Source organism: Dermacentor silvarum, chromosome 8, assembly GCF_013339745.2.
Source record: "Dermacentor silvarum isolate Dsil-2018 chromosome 8, BIME_Dsil_1.4, whole genome shotgun sequence".
Classification (NCBI taxonomy): domain Eukaryota; kingdom Metazoa; phylum Arthropoda; class Arachnida; order Ixodida; family Ixodidae; genus Dermacentor; species Dermacentor silvarum.
In genome coordinates, this window is record NC_051161.1 from 83,114,183 (window position 1) to 83,132,034 (window position 17,852).

The 17,852-nt window shown below is 50.0% G+C and overlaps 1 protein-coding gene and 1 long non-coding RNA gene across 3 annotated transcripts in view; one reads left to right on the forward strand and one right to left on the reverse strand.

Moving 5' to 3' along the window:
- Positions 1–5,686, reverse strand: part of LOC119461522 (sodium-coupled monocarboxylate transporter 2-like) — a 58,422-nt gene extending 52,736 nt beyond the window's left edge. Inside the window, exon 1 of one of the 2 annotated variants that reach the window (XM_049673144.1) lies at positions 5,420–5,686. In XM_049673144.1, coding sequence (XP_049529101.1) covers positions 5,420–5,638 — 219 coding nt within the window. In that variant the 5' untranslated portion in view covers positions 5,639–5,686. The remainder of the gene's footprint in view (positions 1–5,419) is intronic. The other variant, XM_037722864.2, reaches the window with a different exon arrangement.
- LOC125947796 (uncharacterized) overlaps positions 1–17,852 on the forward strand; it is a 290,580-nt gene that overhangs the window by 36,592 nt on the left and 236,136 nt on the right. The gene's annotated exons all lie outside the window — the stretch shown is intronic.

Genomic DNA, 17,852 nt, shown 5'->3' on the forward strand with positions numbered 1-17,852 from the left:
CATTGCCGAGCTCGCTTGCAGAAGGCTCCGTAAGCTTTGTGTCTCCCAAAAAAGAAAAAAAAAACATTTCCTACTATAGAAATTACTACATCAGCTAGAATTATTACTATAAAAAATCTCGTGTAGAAAAGGCCCGTAGTTTCCGCAAAGCCGCGATAACTGCGGCGCTTTCTACTGTTCTAGACTAAACTACACGATCCAGGCGGCCAGACCATGACGCATCAAGGGAGGGTATGCTAAATGCTGCTGCGCAGCTAATCTGTTTGTGTACAAACCGGCCCGTCGGTGTACACTTGTAGGTGGCTTTGAAACGCTGTGCTCACTGGTGCAGCACAAGAAACTTTGCTTAGGCAGTTAAAATGGTGCTTTTCGCCGGTAGGTGGGGTACACTGAGGCTGCAGGTAACGTCTGAATGAGACCGTGGCGGGTCGAGGCGACTCTGTTTAGGCCATTCCAATCCTAAAGATGGGAAGGTGTTCAGGGCCGCATGGAAATGGGAGCGAGTTCTTGCTCTTAGCCGCCGGAGAAGCGCCGTGCCTGCGCGGGACTCGCCCAGCCTTAATAGCGGCGTCAGCATGGCCTGAGATGCCAAAAGGCGGAGTGGAAGAGACTGTGCTTCAATGATAAGCGCATACAAAGGTCAGAGCCGTGTGGAGATCGCTTTTAAGAGACGGTGCGCGCGACCGCCGCCGCCGCGCAAAGTACAAGTACGCAGCTCCTGGCAGAGTAGAAAGCCGCGCACACACCCTCTCGCGCTGCCTTCCCGCTTTCCTCCTTTCGCGTGGAGGATTGAGTCGCCAGTTCTCCTTGCGCCCGGTCGCAAGATACGCATTTAGTGCCGCAGCTAAACGTCGCCTCCCCTCCCTCCCTCCCTCCCTCCCTCCCATCCCCCCACGGCCTTTCGCACGACCGGAGACGTCGTGCTTGCTCGCCGCCGCGCGTTCGCTCTCCGTGAAAGCGCGAGTCCCTCGCGCGCTTTCACTCGCGCATACGGCGCGCGGAGACGATGTTATCGCCCTTGGACTTTATACGGAACCTCACGGCGACGGCAGAAATCCGCTTGAAGTGTCCATATAATTGCTATCGCAATAAAGTGTTCCGAAAGATAAAAAAATTAAAACAAGAATAAAAGAAAAAAAATGTCAGCCCTACCACTGAGGTGGAGATTCAGGGTGGGAATTATGTATTTAAAGTTATTACTAGTAAGATGCGATGGTTTAATTGGTTATGTGAACTATTAAAGAATGAGAAATATATATGATCCGGTGGTTTTCATTTATTTAGTGACCACAGGGATTATGGCATTATGGTCGCTACGGTACACCGCCATAGGGTGTACGGCAGAGGTTGGCACGTTCTTCATAAGCACGTCACCAACGCCACGCGCGTTCGGTGGGAACGCGGGCAAAATGCCACCGCCGTCGACAATAGTTGTGCGCGTTGTTTCTGTGACCGCACACAACCGCTGTCAAAACGCTGGCTACGTGACGGAACGGCTAAACGCCGTTGTTGACACTGTTAGGGGAGAGGCGGTCGATAGCCCAGAGAGCACGGTGCCAGAGAGAGATGCGGCACAGGCGGCAGAGGCCGCCGGGCTGCGCGCATGCGCCGCAGTGGGAGAGCGGGTACGCACACGCAGAGTCTAGGGCGCCTTGATGCCCTCCTCGCCCACCGCTCCCCTTCCACATGGGGAGTCGCGTTTGCTATCCGCCGTGCGTTTGCTCTCCGCCGTGCGTTCGCTCCCCGTGAAAGCGCGCGCCCCTCGCCCTCGCGCGCTTTCACTCGCAAATCAGCGCCATGTGCGCTGATGACGTTCGGATCATCATAAGCCGTTATCGCGGTTTAGCTCCTTGTCTATCCGCTTCGAACTATTATGAACCGTGATCAAAAGACTCCGGCGGCAGCACGGACAGATTAAACGTAGTAATTTAACGTACTATGGCACCGTCGCGCGGAGTGTATCTTGAAAGCGATCTGTGAAGCGGACAGGGAGTGCCGACTGCTGATAACTCCGCGCGCTGTCTTTTCGCCGCTTCGAAGTTTACGTTAAAGCGCCATGCAACACGAAGATAAAGCCGCTTGCTGCTGCGGGCTCTATCTTGAAAGCGGTCGTCTTACGCGACGGTCGGACAGATGCACGGGCAGTTTTCTCGCTGGGTAAGCATAGAAATGCTTACTCATTAAATAAAAAAAAAGAAAGAAAGAAAGGAAACACGGATGCAATCAAACACGAATGCAAGTTTCGCACTCTCAGCGTGGGCGGACAGACTCCATGCGGAACACGTGCGTGCAAAAGCCTGAGAAAAGCACGAATACAATCAAACACGGATGCAAACACGCATTCCTGGGTCTCGTAGTGTGCGCGGCCGCTCAGCGCCAGCTTCCTGTATTCTACTCACACAGCGCCGCCACGCGTCAGCTGCGAGCTGCGGCGAAGCGGGCGCCCGACGGCCTGAGGAGCGCGTTCGCCCAGGCACTGAAAAAAAATAGAAGAGGCGCTGATACAGCGTACGGCCAATGCGAGCTTTTTATTGCGATAGCAATTATATGGACACTTCAACCGGATTTCTGCCGTCGGCGTCGCCGTCGCCGTGAGGTTCCGTATAAAGTCCAACGGCGATAAAATCGTCGCCGCGCGCCGTATGCGCGAGCGAAAGCGCGCGGGGGACGCGCGCTATCACGGAGAGCGAACGCACGGCGGAAAGCAAACGCGACCGTCGCGCGAAAGGCCGTGGGGGTATGGGAGGGAGGGAAGCGGGGCGACGCTGTGCTCCGCCACCAAAGGCGTATCTTGCAACTGGGCGTAAGGGGAACTGCCACTCAATCTCCCACGCGAAAGCAAGGAAGCGGGAAGGCAGCACGGGAGGGAGGGGGGAGCGCAGCTTCTACTCTGCCAACAACTGCGCTCGTTCTTTGCCCGCGGCTGTGGCGGTCGCCCGCACCGTCTGTTATCTCCACACGGCTCTGACCTTTGTATGCGCTGTGCATTCGCCGCTCAGTTTCCGTTCAAGCGATATAGGACGCACGAACCTTCGCCCGCTGCGGTGGCTGCGCTTGCTGCCAGCGTTTTGACAGTCGTTGTCTGCGGTCATTCATGTTTGCTTGTGCGCGCTGACACCACGCTTGTTAATTCAGTTAGTAAGCGAAGGTGTCCAAGTTTATACAGCCGATAAAACTACTATCCCTACTCCGAATAGCTCTCTACTAATTTGCTATCGCAATTGATGCTTCGCCTTTCGGGCGAAACTGCGACATTTTTTCTATTGCCGGACGCGACCATCGAAGAGTGAGGCCTTTACAGCTTCGCTGTAAAATAAACACGTGGTTGAAAAAACTTGTGCGACCTTGTGCGACCTTAAATTCATTCGCGCTCGGCTGAGCGCAACCGCAAAAAAAAAAAAAAATCACCGCATATCCACGAAGTGAATGATGATGAGTGGGCGAAGCACCGGGGGATCATTCGGGCAAAACACAGCTACGGACTATAGAGAGAAAGAGAGCGCGCGTCGGGAACGAACGCCCTTGTGCACCGCAGCGCCCCTAGCTACGGACGAGAGAGAAAAACGCCGGAAGCTGGCTTCCGGAACCGGAAGCGGAACCGGAAGTGGAAACGGAAGAGGAAGTCGGCTCCCGGTTCCGGCTTCCGGAAGCCGGAGCTTGGCGTACATATACCATATATATATATATATATATATATATATATATATATATATATATATTGCGTATGCATACATACATAGCGGTCTCCATGCCAACCAGAGCTACGGACTACGAGGGACAAGGCTCGGCCCTAAGGTAGGGTGGCTAGACAGAGAAACGGAGGCGCCGAATTTTCCCCCGGCGGCAGGAACGCGCAGCGGGGCCTCGCTAGGCAATGGTGGCGGTGCCGCGGTCTTCACACCTCCCCATTCTAGCCACCCTACCGAAGGTGCTTCGCCCCTAAAATTATCGGTCACGCACGTGGGGCGATACGGGAACCTGCCGTAAAGTGCCTAGGACGAGCCAATTAGTGGCGCACATTAAAAAGCAACGAATGATGTTTTGGCCTAGGCACATATGGCGATGCCAAAATGTGAATCGGAAAAACCACCGAGGTCACCGTAGGTACTAGCCACTGTACCGTAGGTATGCGCTGGCGCTCTGGGCAGACGGCGCAATGCCGCAGAACCGAAGTCAACGTGCGACATCTCCGGGCATCCATTTTTTTTTTTTTTTTGCTTAAGGGTGACGCCGTGAATGGACGAGCGATGTTCGCTCTGACTCATTCTGTTTTCAGTCAGCAGTTCTGACTTGGAAACTGGCTCACGTATATAGTGCTCACTTGTTCTTTTATTGCGAAATCAGTTAAAAGCTCGATGCTGGGTTTGTCGCGTGCGTTATGCCGACGACGATCGTCGTCGTCATCCCAAGCTTCCTCACACGCGCCACATGGCCAAGAAATTAAAATTGCGCAGAAACCATCAACGATGACTACTTGACAACGATGACCTGACGGCGTATATTTGTTGCAGTGATGATATTGAAGTAGCATTTGTTGTCTAATTTCGCAATTTCGTAGAGAACATAGCCGTTATCCAGAACATCTGTAGCGATAGTGTAGGTGGACAGAAGTCGTGCCCCCAAGAGGCACAAAGTTCTGGCGTTCGGCGACAAACGCGCCCCGCCACATTGAACCCTAGAAGGCAAGAATTTAATATAAAAAAAATAAAACTGTGGCACTTGACGTGCCAAAACCGCGAAATGATTATGAGGCGCGCCGTAGTGGGGGACTTCAGGTTAATGTTGACGACCTGGTATTCTTTAACATGCACTTTGTGCACGGTACACGGGCCTTTTCACATTTCGCGCCCATCGAAATGCTGCCGCCGCGGCAGGGATTTGATCCTGCGTCCTTGGGCTTAGCAGCGCAAAGCTAAAGCCACTACGGCACCCCGGCGTAGTGGCTTAACAACGGGGGTCGCTGAGAGGTATTGGAAAAGATTAGGATGTTCTTGGAATCATAAGAAAAAGCTCAGTAGAAAAAAAAAAGAAAAAAGAACGAGGAAAAGAAAAAAACGACAGCGACAGCGAGCGAAAAGTAAACAATTAGGAAATAATCCGCTCGCGATAATGCAGTTGCCTGCCATGTATGAATGTCCGACACAGCGCTTGCGATTGGAAAGAATCGGTAGAGCGGACAGAAGGTGTGCCGGTGTGAGGGTCAAAGCGTCGGCTGACACAGTGAGAGAAAAATCGGCTACTTGCTAACTGGCCAGGAGAATCGGCCGGGTGGCAACCCAAGAAGCGCATAACGACACATAGCTACTGCGGTTTAGACACCACGATCAGTTTTGCGGATTCGACGGCATCCATCTACTAGCCTCACGGATTCACTGACTCGTCCGGCACGGCAGCCTGCAGCGAAACTGGGCTCTCTCACCTGGGCAGGCAGGCCGAGCACGTTGACGGCCGAGAAGAAGCTGGCCATCATGGACAGGGAGACGGGCAGCCAGCCCAGCTGTCCGCGGGCGGTGAGGAAGTGGCGGCTGCTCTGGCGGCGCCGGTCCTGCCACGCCACCCAGACACCGATGGACACCGACAGCGCCAGCAGGGCCGCCAGTACCGCGTAGTCTACCGCCGTGAACCCACCGCTCGCCATGACCGCGTCTTCTCAAGTCAGCGTCTCGTGGAGGTTCCTACAAAAGTGCAAAAGCGTGGAGGCGCGCAAGCATTTGTTTTCACCCAGGTGCGACGACGAACGACAATAACAAGGAAAGAAAAATTGGCCCGTGATTCGTGTCGTATCACGGTCACCACGTAATGAAACCACCATCTGTGGGCCGTGATAAAGGAGCACTTGTTGACACGACGGAGCCGCGAGCCACAGCGGGCAATATAAAACAGCGGTAGGGGAGAAAAAAGAGAGAAAAAAAAATTAATACCGAAGCTAGGGGTAGGTGACGAAATGAGTGAATCAGCGCTGCATTATTCGGAAGTAAGGGCGTGCGAATAGTGCCTTGTTGAAACCGAATTGAATGCGAATCGAATAATTCCAGAAGCGAATCGAATACCGAATACTTTCCGGATAATAAAAAAAAAACAGTCATTCTTATCATTAATGTCACATCCTGTTATATTCACAATGTTAGCAAGTGTCTGTCGTAACAGTGTACGTTATGAAACGTTGTTTATTAAATCTCTTAATGGAGCTTTGAAAACAAATAGCCAGTTTGTTCGCGCGCGTACCCGCAATGCTTCGGAGAGCGTGAACAATAGAAGTTTTGCAAACAAGACAAAAAGTCTGGCTCCTTGACATTTGGATATAGTGTGCTTCACAACCAAACTTCGAGTGTTTTATGTCTACTACGGCCGCTGGAATAAATTTAGCGCGCATTTGTTTCAATTTTATGTTTGATTGTGCACACTGTAGAAATTAACATATTCAAAAACTACTCGAAAAATATTCATATGCACGGGTACCGACAATTCGATTTGAAGTACGAATTCGATTCGTTATTCAAAATTTTCGAATATTCGCACACCCAGCGGTCGGAAGTTGCCCGCATTGTCATAAAAAAAAAAAAAAATCTGCGCAAATATGCCTGTGTGCGAAACCCGGACTTCCAGAAACAATGGGTGGTAGGTGTCTGGATCGAGCGTATATGACGTCTGGACACAACCGTGTAAGGGGTTTTGGCTTGAGGCACCGGGTGATCGCGAATAAAAAAAAAAAAAAGGAGGAGATGATAAGGAGGTTTTTTTTTTTTTTTTTTTTTTTTTATCGCGGACGCACGTACAGAGAGTGAGCCTGCCGGTATCACCTGATTACGACCCACTTGTCGGAGCACTGCCAGATGAACTCTTCCAGCGGCGTCTAATACGTCTTGTTTTTGTCGCACACTACGAAGGAGGGCAATGCGTTCGTCACCGAAGTAGTCACCTATTTATAGCCCAGTTCTTGCGTACAAAACACGGGCGCATCCTGCTTCGGGTTTTTCCCCCGCTTCACCTTGTCCCTTCCACAGAAGCCGATGCCTTGCCGATGCATTCAAGGCCGCAATGCTTTCGTCATGCTTCGTAGGAGCGCTGCATTCGCTGCTATATATATATATATATATATATATATATATACATATATATATATATATATATACACATACAGGGTGTTTCAGCGAACACTTTCACAATTGATTTAAGGTTGCCTGTGGCAGATAGCCCAATTCTCGTTAATGAGCTGGTCTACTCGAAGAGGCGGGCATTACTTGCACAAAAAATTGAAATGCATGATCGACGAATCAACAAAAATTTACTAATTAACTTTTTAACTAATTACCTGATGGCCCACATTGCAATTTACAAATTGTAGCCGTGGAGTTCGCAAGGCTGATCCACTTGGAATTAATTCTCAGGATGACAGCAGTGTCGAGATATTAATTCCCGAACTTTGCGGAGAAATGCATTGGCGTTCCAGTTAATGTTGTGCTTCAATGCAAAAAGTGACGTTTTGTTAAGAACCTAACTGGAACGCCAATGCATTTCTCCGCAAAGTTCGGGAATAAATATATCGAAACTGGTGTCATCCCGAGAATTCGTTCCAAGTGGATCCGCCTTCCGAACTCCACGGCTACAATTTGTAAATTGCATTATGGGCCATCAGGTAATTAGTTAAAAACCTAATTAGTGAATTTTTGTTAATTATTCGGTTATGCATTTCAAATTCTTGTGCAAGTAATGTCCGCCTCTTCGAGTAGACCAGCTCATGAACTAGAATTGTGCTATCTGCTGCAGGCAACCTTTAAGAATTTTGGAAAGTGTTCGCTGAAACACCCTGTATATATATATATATATATATATATATAGTGATTGCTGCAACCTGCGGTTCTCCACGGTATGTCGCAGCAGCGGATGGATAAGGTTAACAAAAATGACAAACGATTAAAAGAAATTAGATGTACTGGCCCATCATGGGCTTGCAGAGAGTTGTAACACACGTAAGGCTTGGTGTGACGCATGAGAGCGCCACCTGTTTCCTTCGGAAACACCGGCATACGCACGTGTATGTGCATTCAAGTTGGAAGCGGTCTTCGCACTTTACATATTGTGACGGAGGGACGTACGCAGGGCATGTCACTTGGTTTTGCCTATGCTGCTGTCAAGTCAAAAATGTACTGTTGCTTACAACACGGCCGCAAGAAGACTTAAACGCGCGTGCGTGCAGTAACTATGGTGTTGCCAGAAGACCTCCCGGGAATTACAAACGACATATATATTCGGCTGCCGATAACATTGAAGGGGTGGCTACGTAACTGCGGCCTGTTCACGCAACTATGCGCTTCGGAGCTCGGCGCCAAGAGCGAACATTGAGCCTTTATCTCGAATTTGTGATTGCTTGCCATCGAAATAGTGATTTCAAGCGATTACAACTTGCCTTGACCACAACATGTTAATCACAACTTTCCATCACAACTTACCGTTACAACTTGTGATAGCAAGCAGTGCACAAGGACACAACAGAGCGCGCGCGAATAGACGCATTTTAAGGCTGTGCATTTAATGACTGTGCCTTTAATGGCTCATTGTCAAGGTCATCTGCCGGTAGCAGAAACTGTCGCAGCTTTCCGGCCTCCTGATTGGTCTCCTCTGTGTCGTGACGTCACTGTCGCTAGGCGCAGGTGTGCGCCTCCTGACTGGCTCGCGTGGGTGACGTCACTGTTGTCAAGTAGGGGTGTCGGGGTAGTTCGGTGCCACGCTGGTCTGTAATTTCTTCATCGTTGCTAAAGTTGCTGTAGCAACGGCGCCTGCTTGCCTATCCATTTTGTTGTCTGCTCCACTCATACCCTGACGCCTGTAGCGCGCATAGCTGGCATAGCACCGCCGTAGAAGACGCGCCTCCTCCTGATCCACAAACGGCGCTGCAACAGTTCCAGGCGGCCACAAAATACTTTAACAGACACTTTAACAGGCAATGGTCTCACGCTTCCACCGTTTCACAGTTTAGTCTCGACAAAGTGTCTTCCGATTTTTTTTTTTTTTTGGCCCCATGGAGACACCCAAGGGAGTTTCATCGTCTTTGATTGTTGAGTTAGCGGTGGGTCGCACAAGGCAATGCAAGAAAACAACAGCGCCTTGTAGCGCGATGATTCGAACATGTGCCTGAGTTTTCTATCAGATGCAGCGTGTGAAAAATTTCATTTCTCTGCTTCTCAAGTCTGGCCAGCATAGCAAAAGCAGTCCGATGTAAACGCTCTTGGCTCGCAAGAATATCATTGTTGCTGACCAACGTCACAACTTCACTAAATCAACAGAGTTTATTAATACTATACAGAACCGTCTGTGCACGTGAATGGTCCACCTCTCCAACAGCGAACTTACGCTTCATTTGCGAGATCCAGAAGATAAAGATGCGGATTTGAAAACCCGGACACGAGGTCAAAATTCTTGAATGGTGAGGTTTACCTTCCCAAAACTGCATGACACAGTGGGTTACGCGGTATAATGGAGGGCTCCGGATTAATTTTGACCACTTGGTTTGTAGCGCGCGACCAGTATACACGAGAGTTTTCGCATACCGTCACCTTCCAAATGCGGCATCATGGACCCGCGAACCCGAACCCGTGACCTAGCGCTCAGCAGCGCGACACCATAGCCACTGATGCACCGTCGTGTCCATGAGGTCCAAATTAAGATTCGTCATAGGAAATAGGAACCATATTGATAAGCTGATTTTACCAGCCGCTTGTATACCCTTTTCACGGAGTAGTTTGCTCTGGAGGAACGAGATGGCGCTTTCGGCGGCGCGCCACCGTGCAGTCGATAATGACAATTTAGACTTTTTCTATTTTTTCTTGTGTTTGTTTCCTTTCTTTTGAGACACTGTTATTTCGTTCTTATAATTCTTGTTATCGCAGCTAGGGCGCAGCACTAGCGCCCTCCCGTTCTAAAGGGTGAAGCCACATCAACATCGACAGCACGTTACCTCAGGCGAAAGCACGAATGCGAAACCATTACCGCTTCCACGCTGCTACAGTGCGATCAGCTGTCCAAAGTACAACTGGATGAAATGCAAAAGCACCCGTGTGCTTCAGTTGTAGTGCACGTTAAAGAAGCCCAGGTGGTCAAAATTAATCCGGAGCCCTCCACTACGGCGTGCCTCATAATCAGAACTGGTTTTGGCACGTAAAACCCCAGAAAGAAGGGATCGAGTAACGCTGCTTCCTGGCATGGTTCCTCGCACATTATTTACACATATCCACCCCAACTCACACCAAAACTTACGCCCACATTATCGTCCACGTATCAAGAATAAGTGAATAGGAACACTCTTGAATGAATGTGCCGACCGAAGCATGCATGGGTGACAGCTACGCCGACAGCACACGAATGTTTGAAGCTGAATGTTTCGTGACGGTGCACAGAGTAAGCGAGTGGTTAGCGATAATACGTCTTTGCTACAAGCTATTACAAAGTGCAGAACATCTACGTTCCAAGCGTTGTGCTCGGCAAGAACAAATTTACCACAATTGAGCAATCTTCGAGCGATTAGGCAGAAAATAAACAATCAAATAGTGACCGCACTGAGGAACGTTACTGAGCCAGAAACATGGCAAGCCTCTGCTTCAAAGTGATTGGCAAATAAAGAACGAAGAGCAACGGACACTGATCCTGATTTAATTCTGAAGCAGAAAACTTGGACAGTTCGCAATACATTCATAACTCCGCTTCTAGCTAGTATACAAGCACCGCATACGCTGCTCGCACCGTTTGAACAAGGCGCAATGAACTTACAAAGCGCTTTCATGTCCTCTGAAGCTGTGGCCAAAGATTCGCGTGTCGTCCACCCAATCGCCGTCTACGATAGACACCAAAACAGATGTCTGCTGAGCCGCACCGGACGTTATGCACATTCATTGTAAGCACGGAGGCAGCTCAGGCAAGCAATAGACGCGTCATCACGTGATCCAACATGGTCGCCGGCAACTACGGTATCACCGTGAAAAGTGTCTCTCAGACTCTGAAATCACTTCTCTCTTGAGAAAAACTCGCACCTGAGGAGCTTGTCGTAAATTCTTCTAATTTCGAACGCGAACTGGTTCGCTCACAATGCACAGTGAGCAGGGCCCCCCCGTTTGCGCAGGGTTCTACTACACCGACACTAACGTATACACGTCGTCGTATCTGTGTCAACAAACAAATACAACGTATTTTAGTGATTCCTGTGGCTGTGAACTCATTTATTGCAACCGCAAATATCCCCAGACTCCCCCAACACCTTACATTTGTACGAAACTCCCGCAATCCAGTGCGTATACGCGTGTACTTTATAAACTATGCGTGTGCAGCGACGATGACGACGCTCACCACGGCGTGACGGAATGGACGGGTGACCAGCGCGTACTTTGTTTCGAGGTCCTAAGTGCTGTCTCAGTAAAATGTTGCCTACGAATTCCACGCTAGTGAGTAAAGTATTAAGTGCTGACTTTAATAAACACTTATGCAATTCCCAAGGTGTGTTTTATATAATTTAGCAGTAATAGTTGGCTTGCTTCCAAGCTTGTGACAGTTACTTCAAGGCTGGAGCCTTTGTTATATAACTCTCTTTTCATACCATGTTAACTACTGGTCTTTATTAAGGGGTACAACATCACAACAAAATATAAATGAACTTTTCTGGTCTCAGAAAACAAAAGTCGCAGTTTCGCCCGACAGACGAAGCAGCGATTGAGATATCAAATTATTAGACATCTATACGAAGCAAGGATAGTAGTATTATCGGCCGTATATATAAACTTGTAAACATTCGCTTACTAGCTAAGTTAACAAGCATGGTGTCACGCATGCACATGCAAACATGAATACACCTCACTCGATGACCGCAGACACTCGCTGTCAAAACGCTGGTTTGTGGAAGAGCGGCAGCAGCTGCAGCGAGCGAATGAACCTTTGTGCTGCCTCTCGCTTTAACGCGAACTGAGCGGCGAGAAATGCATTCTAGAAGAATTAATTGTTGGGATAGTCGGTTTTCCATAACTGAACAAGTAACTTAACGCAATAAAAAAACACACACAAGAAAGGCCGACAAGGACAAGTGCTTGTCCTTGTCTCCCTTTCTTCTGTCTTTGTTTTTTGTTGCGCTTAATTACTTGATCAGTTAAGTGGCGAGAACACAGCGCACACGAAGATATCAGCCCTCGGCGCGCCTAGACTGTACCTACCGCATAACGATTTTAAGACAGAACCCACGCGGCCGCGCTCAGTCGCGCCATAAGCAGCAGCCGCCGGAGTAGAATCCCCTGGTGCCTTGCGCACGATGGAAGACGGCGCGCTTCCGTCGCGCGAGATCGAGCCACCATGCGCGGCTCACCCTCGCACGCTTTATCCCGTACCCACAGCATACGGCGCCCACGCGGCCGCGCTCAGCCGCGCCGTATACGCAGCCGCCGCCGGAGTAGAATCCCCGGGTGCCTTGCGGCAAGCTACTCAATGTTGGACTTATGCTGCCACATAACAGGTGGATACCTGTTGTTTAACGAAGACAGCACTGTGTCAAGTACTTCATAGAACCTCTGGCGATACATGTCACTCGCTGATGGAAACACGTGAGCTGAGGAACCTTCTTGATAGCGGCGTGGAGTCTTGTCTTGTCTCGTTTCCTAAACTTTGCATGGGGCATACCGTAGGCGGAAAGTTTTCATTTCTTCGGGGGGGGGGGGGGGGGGGGGGGGCTGGCGCCCTATCAGCTTTCTGAAACATGCCCATATATATATATCCTCTGCTAACAATTTTCAATTTCTAGCTTTATGGTGATATCAATTATATCGACACTTCACGCAAATTGTCACGGTTGTCGTCGCCGTGATGTTCCCCATTAAATAAAAAAAAACACCGCATATCCACGGGGTGAATGATGATGAGTGGGCGAAGCTCCGGAGGGAATCATCGGTAAACCATGAATCTTCCGTGTAATTCGCCCAGTCTCGTCCACACTAAATCGAACGATTGACTTCCACCAATGACACGCGCCATATGTGACGTCATTCCTATTTTATAACAGCGCCCTTCATTATAATTGCACCATCTCCCGCTTAAGGGGACGCTAGCACAAACGCGTTAGAAACGTGCAGTACTCTCTAGTAAGGGGGAGAGGCCACAACGTCTTACGCAGCCGTTTACACATGCCGGAACGTGCACCACGTTTGCCGACGCCATCAGCGTTTATGAATACGGGGGTAAGGCGGAGAGGCCACAGCGGCTTACACCAGCTTCTTACACGGGCCGTAACGCGCTAGCACAAACGCGTTAGAAACGCGCAGTCTTTCGTTAATGTTGGGTATTTATTGTCATAGTGGTGCGTGTGTCCACACACTACGACGGGGACGAACGGGTGCCGCTATAAGGAGCTTCGCCCCTAAAACGCCGGAAGCGTTCTCCGGAAGCCGGAAGCTGGCTTCCGGAACCGGAAGCGGAACCGGAAGCGGAACCGGAAGTGGAATCGGAAGCGGAAGTCGGCTTCCGGTTATACTATACATATATATGTATATATGGGTATACATACATATAGGGACACACAATGCCATCTATTGAGCAATTCATAAAACTAGACGTGGCTACCTACTACGACGGGGACGAACGGGTGCCGCTATAAGGAGCTTCGCCCCTAAAAGCCATATACATGAGCGACCCATACCCTGTGGGTGCGGGAAAAAGCACGTAACAGTGGGCCGAAAAGGATGGCGGCTTGATGGGCATTATTTCCCCCGCGCTCAATATTCGGATTAGTTATAGGTCGAGTTGGGGGCTAGTTATAGGTCGAGTTGGGATTAGTTATATGAGCGAGTTGGGGCGTAGAATAGGCGGATTCACTACGCATGGCACTCTAATGCGTGAGCGGAGTAGAAGGAGTGTCGGACTGCGTGAATGTTTTTTTATTGCGATAGCAATTATATGGACACTCAAAAGCAGATTTCTGCCGTCGGCGTCGCCGTCGCCGTCGGCGTCGCCGTCGCCGTCGCCGTCGCCGTCGCCGTGAGGTTCCGTATGACGTCATTTGGAGATGAAATCGTCGCCGCGCGCCGAACGCTGTATGTGCGAGTGAAAGGGCGCGAGGGGCGCGTCTTTCACGGGGAGTGAACGCACGGCGGAGAACAAACGCGCGTTCTGCGCCGTGCTCGCTTAAGGGCTGCAGAAGTAGGCGTCTCTTTTCTCCTTTACAATCACCATATATGTAGAGCAAACGCGCCTTCTTCGGACACGCGAGAGGCCGTGGGGGAGGGGGAGGGAAGGGAGGCGACGTTTAGCTGCGGCACCAAGTGCCTATTTATATCAGAGGCTCCAGCAACAGTCACCAACGCCGCACGCATTTTGAGCTAACGCGGGCAAAACGCCGATGGCGTCGACAACAGTTCTGCGTGTTGTTGCTACCAAAGCCGCTCACCTTACTTCGTATGACATTGCTGTGTTGCTATCGCATTCATTGCTTCGCCCTTAGGGCGAAACTGTGACATTTTTTTACTGCAATTTCTTCAGGGCGGGCGCACGAAAATGGTTAGAAACACACATACCCGATAAAGAGAAGTGGGGGAGGGGGAGGTAACCCGCTAACAAAGACATTCTCCTAAATAAAAACAACAACGAAAATTGTGCAGATCATGCGCACTGTGGGAATCGCTGTTATGCGAAGCTTAGGTACCTGGCAGTGCAGCATTGTTTGGGGTTCCGCAAACCGTTACCAGATGAATCAACGTGTTTTTGCAAATTGAGTAATTGTGGGTGTGGGTCGCCAGCGTAAGTGTGTGTGGCGGCTGCAGCACGACAACGACCACGTCGAAGACGATCGTGTGGCTGCAAAGGCATACATCTAGGGCGCGATCTTGTACGCGTTCCAAAATGGAACGGAGGCGTTCCGTTCCATCGAGCCGCACACGATTGGTCAATTTGAACCGCGATGTTCAAATTGACCAATCGTGTGCGGCTCGATGGAACGAAACGCCTCCGTTCCATTTTGGAACGCGTACAAGATCGCGCCCCTATACGCCGGCCATTCGACGCGAGTTTATGACATCACGATTGTTGGATTCTTCATGGGCAGTGGACGAGCGTAAGCGAGGGAAACATGGGACGTCATCGGCAACTACGTGTTATGCAATTGTACGTACCTAAGGCTATGTCATGTCGTGTGTGTTAAAAACGACGATGAAATTTGTACTCCTGCGAAGGAATGTTAAAACATCATTAACTTGGGCGATGATGAAGTTGGTACAACGTGGCACAGCTTCTACGTATTGTCAATGGTTACGAGGAAAGTACTGAGAAGAGTGGGTCGGTCGCGGAGGTAACACGACACTTCAAAGCGCGAGCTGTCACGAGGAAAGAAGTGGCACGCAGTGCACGCGCTGAGTGTTTTTGGAACGAGTGAAGCATGCATGCGTTCGTTGACTTGTGGTTAGAACACCGGGCTATTGTGCTCCATGACAGACGTTCGATTACACCATCGGTAAAACATTATTTTTACAGCGAAGCTGTTAGTTATAGGCTAGGTTCCAGGAGATTGCGTCCGTAGAAAGCCGTAAGTGTAGCATACAACAATTTCAGACGTCGCGCCACCTCGTGGAGTCGTATGAAAACGCTGGGTTGGCGGTGTTTTCAATTTTATGATTGTAAAGAAAGTGCGCATTATACCACAGTTTTAGCCGGATCTTACGCTTGCTTCTTCGTTACGTGACGTAGATCACCCTGGCGACCACGTCAGTGCGTTAGTGCTTGTGTGCGTGCCACGATTGGCATAGCCGTCTTTAATAAAACGCTTTGACGGTACAGTGATCGCGACTGTGTACAGCGGTGAGCACTGTTAGGGTGAACACGCGAGCGCGTGGCCGACGGCACTGTCAGCGCCCCGTTACGGTCATCACTGGAAACATTGCGCATGCGCATCACGCCTTCCGCGAAATAATTGTTCCACCGCGCGCATGACGTCATGAATGCACTTGTTCGTCGTCTGCTAGCCGCATTTTTGTTTTCTAAGCCCATGCATCCTGCATTTTAAGATTTCTTTAAACATCTGTGCTTGAACAGAACAAGACAAAAAAACTTGTATATCTATGGGGGCGTGTCTATTCGTTCCCTTCAAAGTTGTTGTGCATGCAACGCCGTATATAAAACAACCAAACATCTTTCGCAGCCGTTCATTCTGTCGCCAGATCGTATTATGGCTAGGGTTCCCGATGATGAACGGCGCTCAATTGTCGATCTTTCCCTGAAAGGTTATTCCCAGCGGTATATTGGCGCTTTAGTTAATAGGCCCCTGAAGACTGTGAACAGGATAATTCAAGCCTACAAGTATGAAGGTCGCATTCCGGATGCACCCCGCGCGCCCCGCCCTAAAGCTACCACAGACGATGAAGACGCCCTCATAGTTGCAGCTGCTGTTCGTAACCCTTTCTTGCCAGCCCCAGCAATACGCGAGGACTTGGATTTGGACGTTTCGGACACCACTGTTCGACGTCGCCTGCGTACTGCGGGCCTTCGCAGTCACGTCGCAGCGCAGAAGCCACTACTAACGGCGGCAAACAAGGACGCACGACGGCAGTTCGCTGAGCTGCACGAAGCATGGACATCAGAAGAGTGGGGTCGCGTCATCTTTTCGGATGAGTCGACGTTTTCGACGCGACAAGATCAAAGATTGCGTGTTTGGAGACTACCAGGCACACGGTGAGGCAAACTTCCTGCTTTGAAAAGCAATTGTTTTAGTTAACGTCACAATGCCACGCAGGAACGACCCGGACAACGTGCAAGGTGTTTCTGCCAGTGGGAGATCGAGTGTGAACGTGTGGGGTGCTGTTTCAAGATATGGTTTAGGGCCCCTGCAACGTATACGTGGACACTTATCGTCGGAACAATACTGCAACATTTTGAACAATGTGCTGTTGCCATATGCGAGCAGTTTATTCCCAGACGGTGATTACCTGTTCCAACAGGACCGGTCACCGATACACACGGCGCGGGCTGTCAAGGAGTTCCAGGCGGAGCAGCACATGCAGCTACTGGAATGGCCTCCGAAAGGAGCGGACCTGAATGTGATAGAAAACGTGTGGGGCCGTCTGAAAGCTTCTTTGGCAAGGAAGCCCCTTTATTCCGCGACTTCGGACCAGTTGTGGGCGCAAGTCAGCAACGAGTGGGAAAGGCTGAAAGCCGATCGGGAATATGTTCGATCACTTTACGACTCGTTACCGTCCAGAATAGCTGCAGTCGTTGCTGTAAGTGGTCACATGACTCGCTATTAGATTTGCTCATGTTTTTATATTTGTTCTCATGGTCTTGTTTAACTTGAATTGCAAAAGTGCAATTTTCTTGAATAAAAAGTTTAATAATTATCCCTCTTACACTCACTTTTTTCCTTCACGCGCCAATCTTCAATCCAGATGGACCTTGAAATGCAGAAGGTATCAGCTCAGCGAACAAAAAATGCGGCTAGCAGACGACGAACAAGCGTATCGATGACGTGATGCGCGCGGTGGAAAGAGTGTTTCGCAAAGCACATGCTGCGCATGTGCAATGTTTCCAACGATGGCTGTTACGCGGCGCTGATAGTGCCGTCGGCCACGCGCTCGCGTGTTCACCCTAACAGTGCTCACCGCTGTACGTTCCCCCTGCAACGCCTACGAAAGACATCGAAACGTTCATGAGCGACATGTTCTAGTTGGGTGGTGCCCAACTACGATACGTCCATTCTCATCGTGGGGGCATTATTCACTACACCAGACCCACCATAGTTACAGCTTCGCTGGCTTCCATCTTCACAGTAGAGGAAGGGCCCTGAATTTTTTTTTTAAAGCGAGGCTAGATAGGAGCCTACCTACCGCGAAGTGCCAAGGATGAGG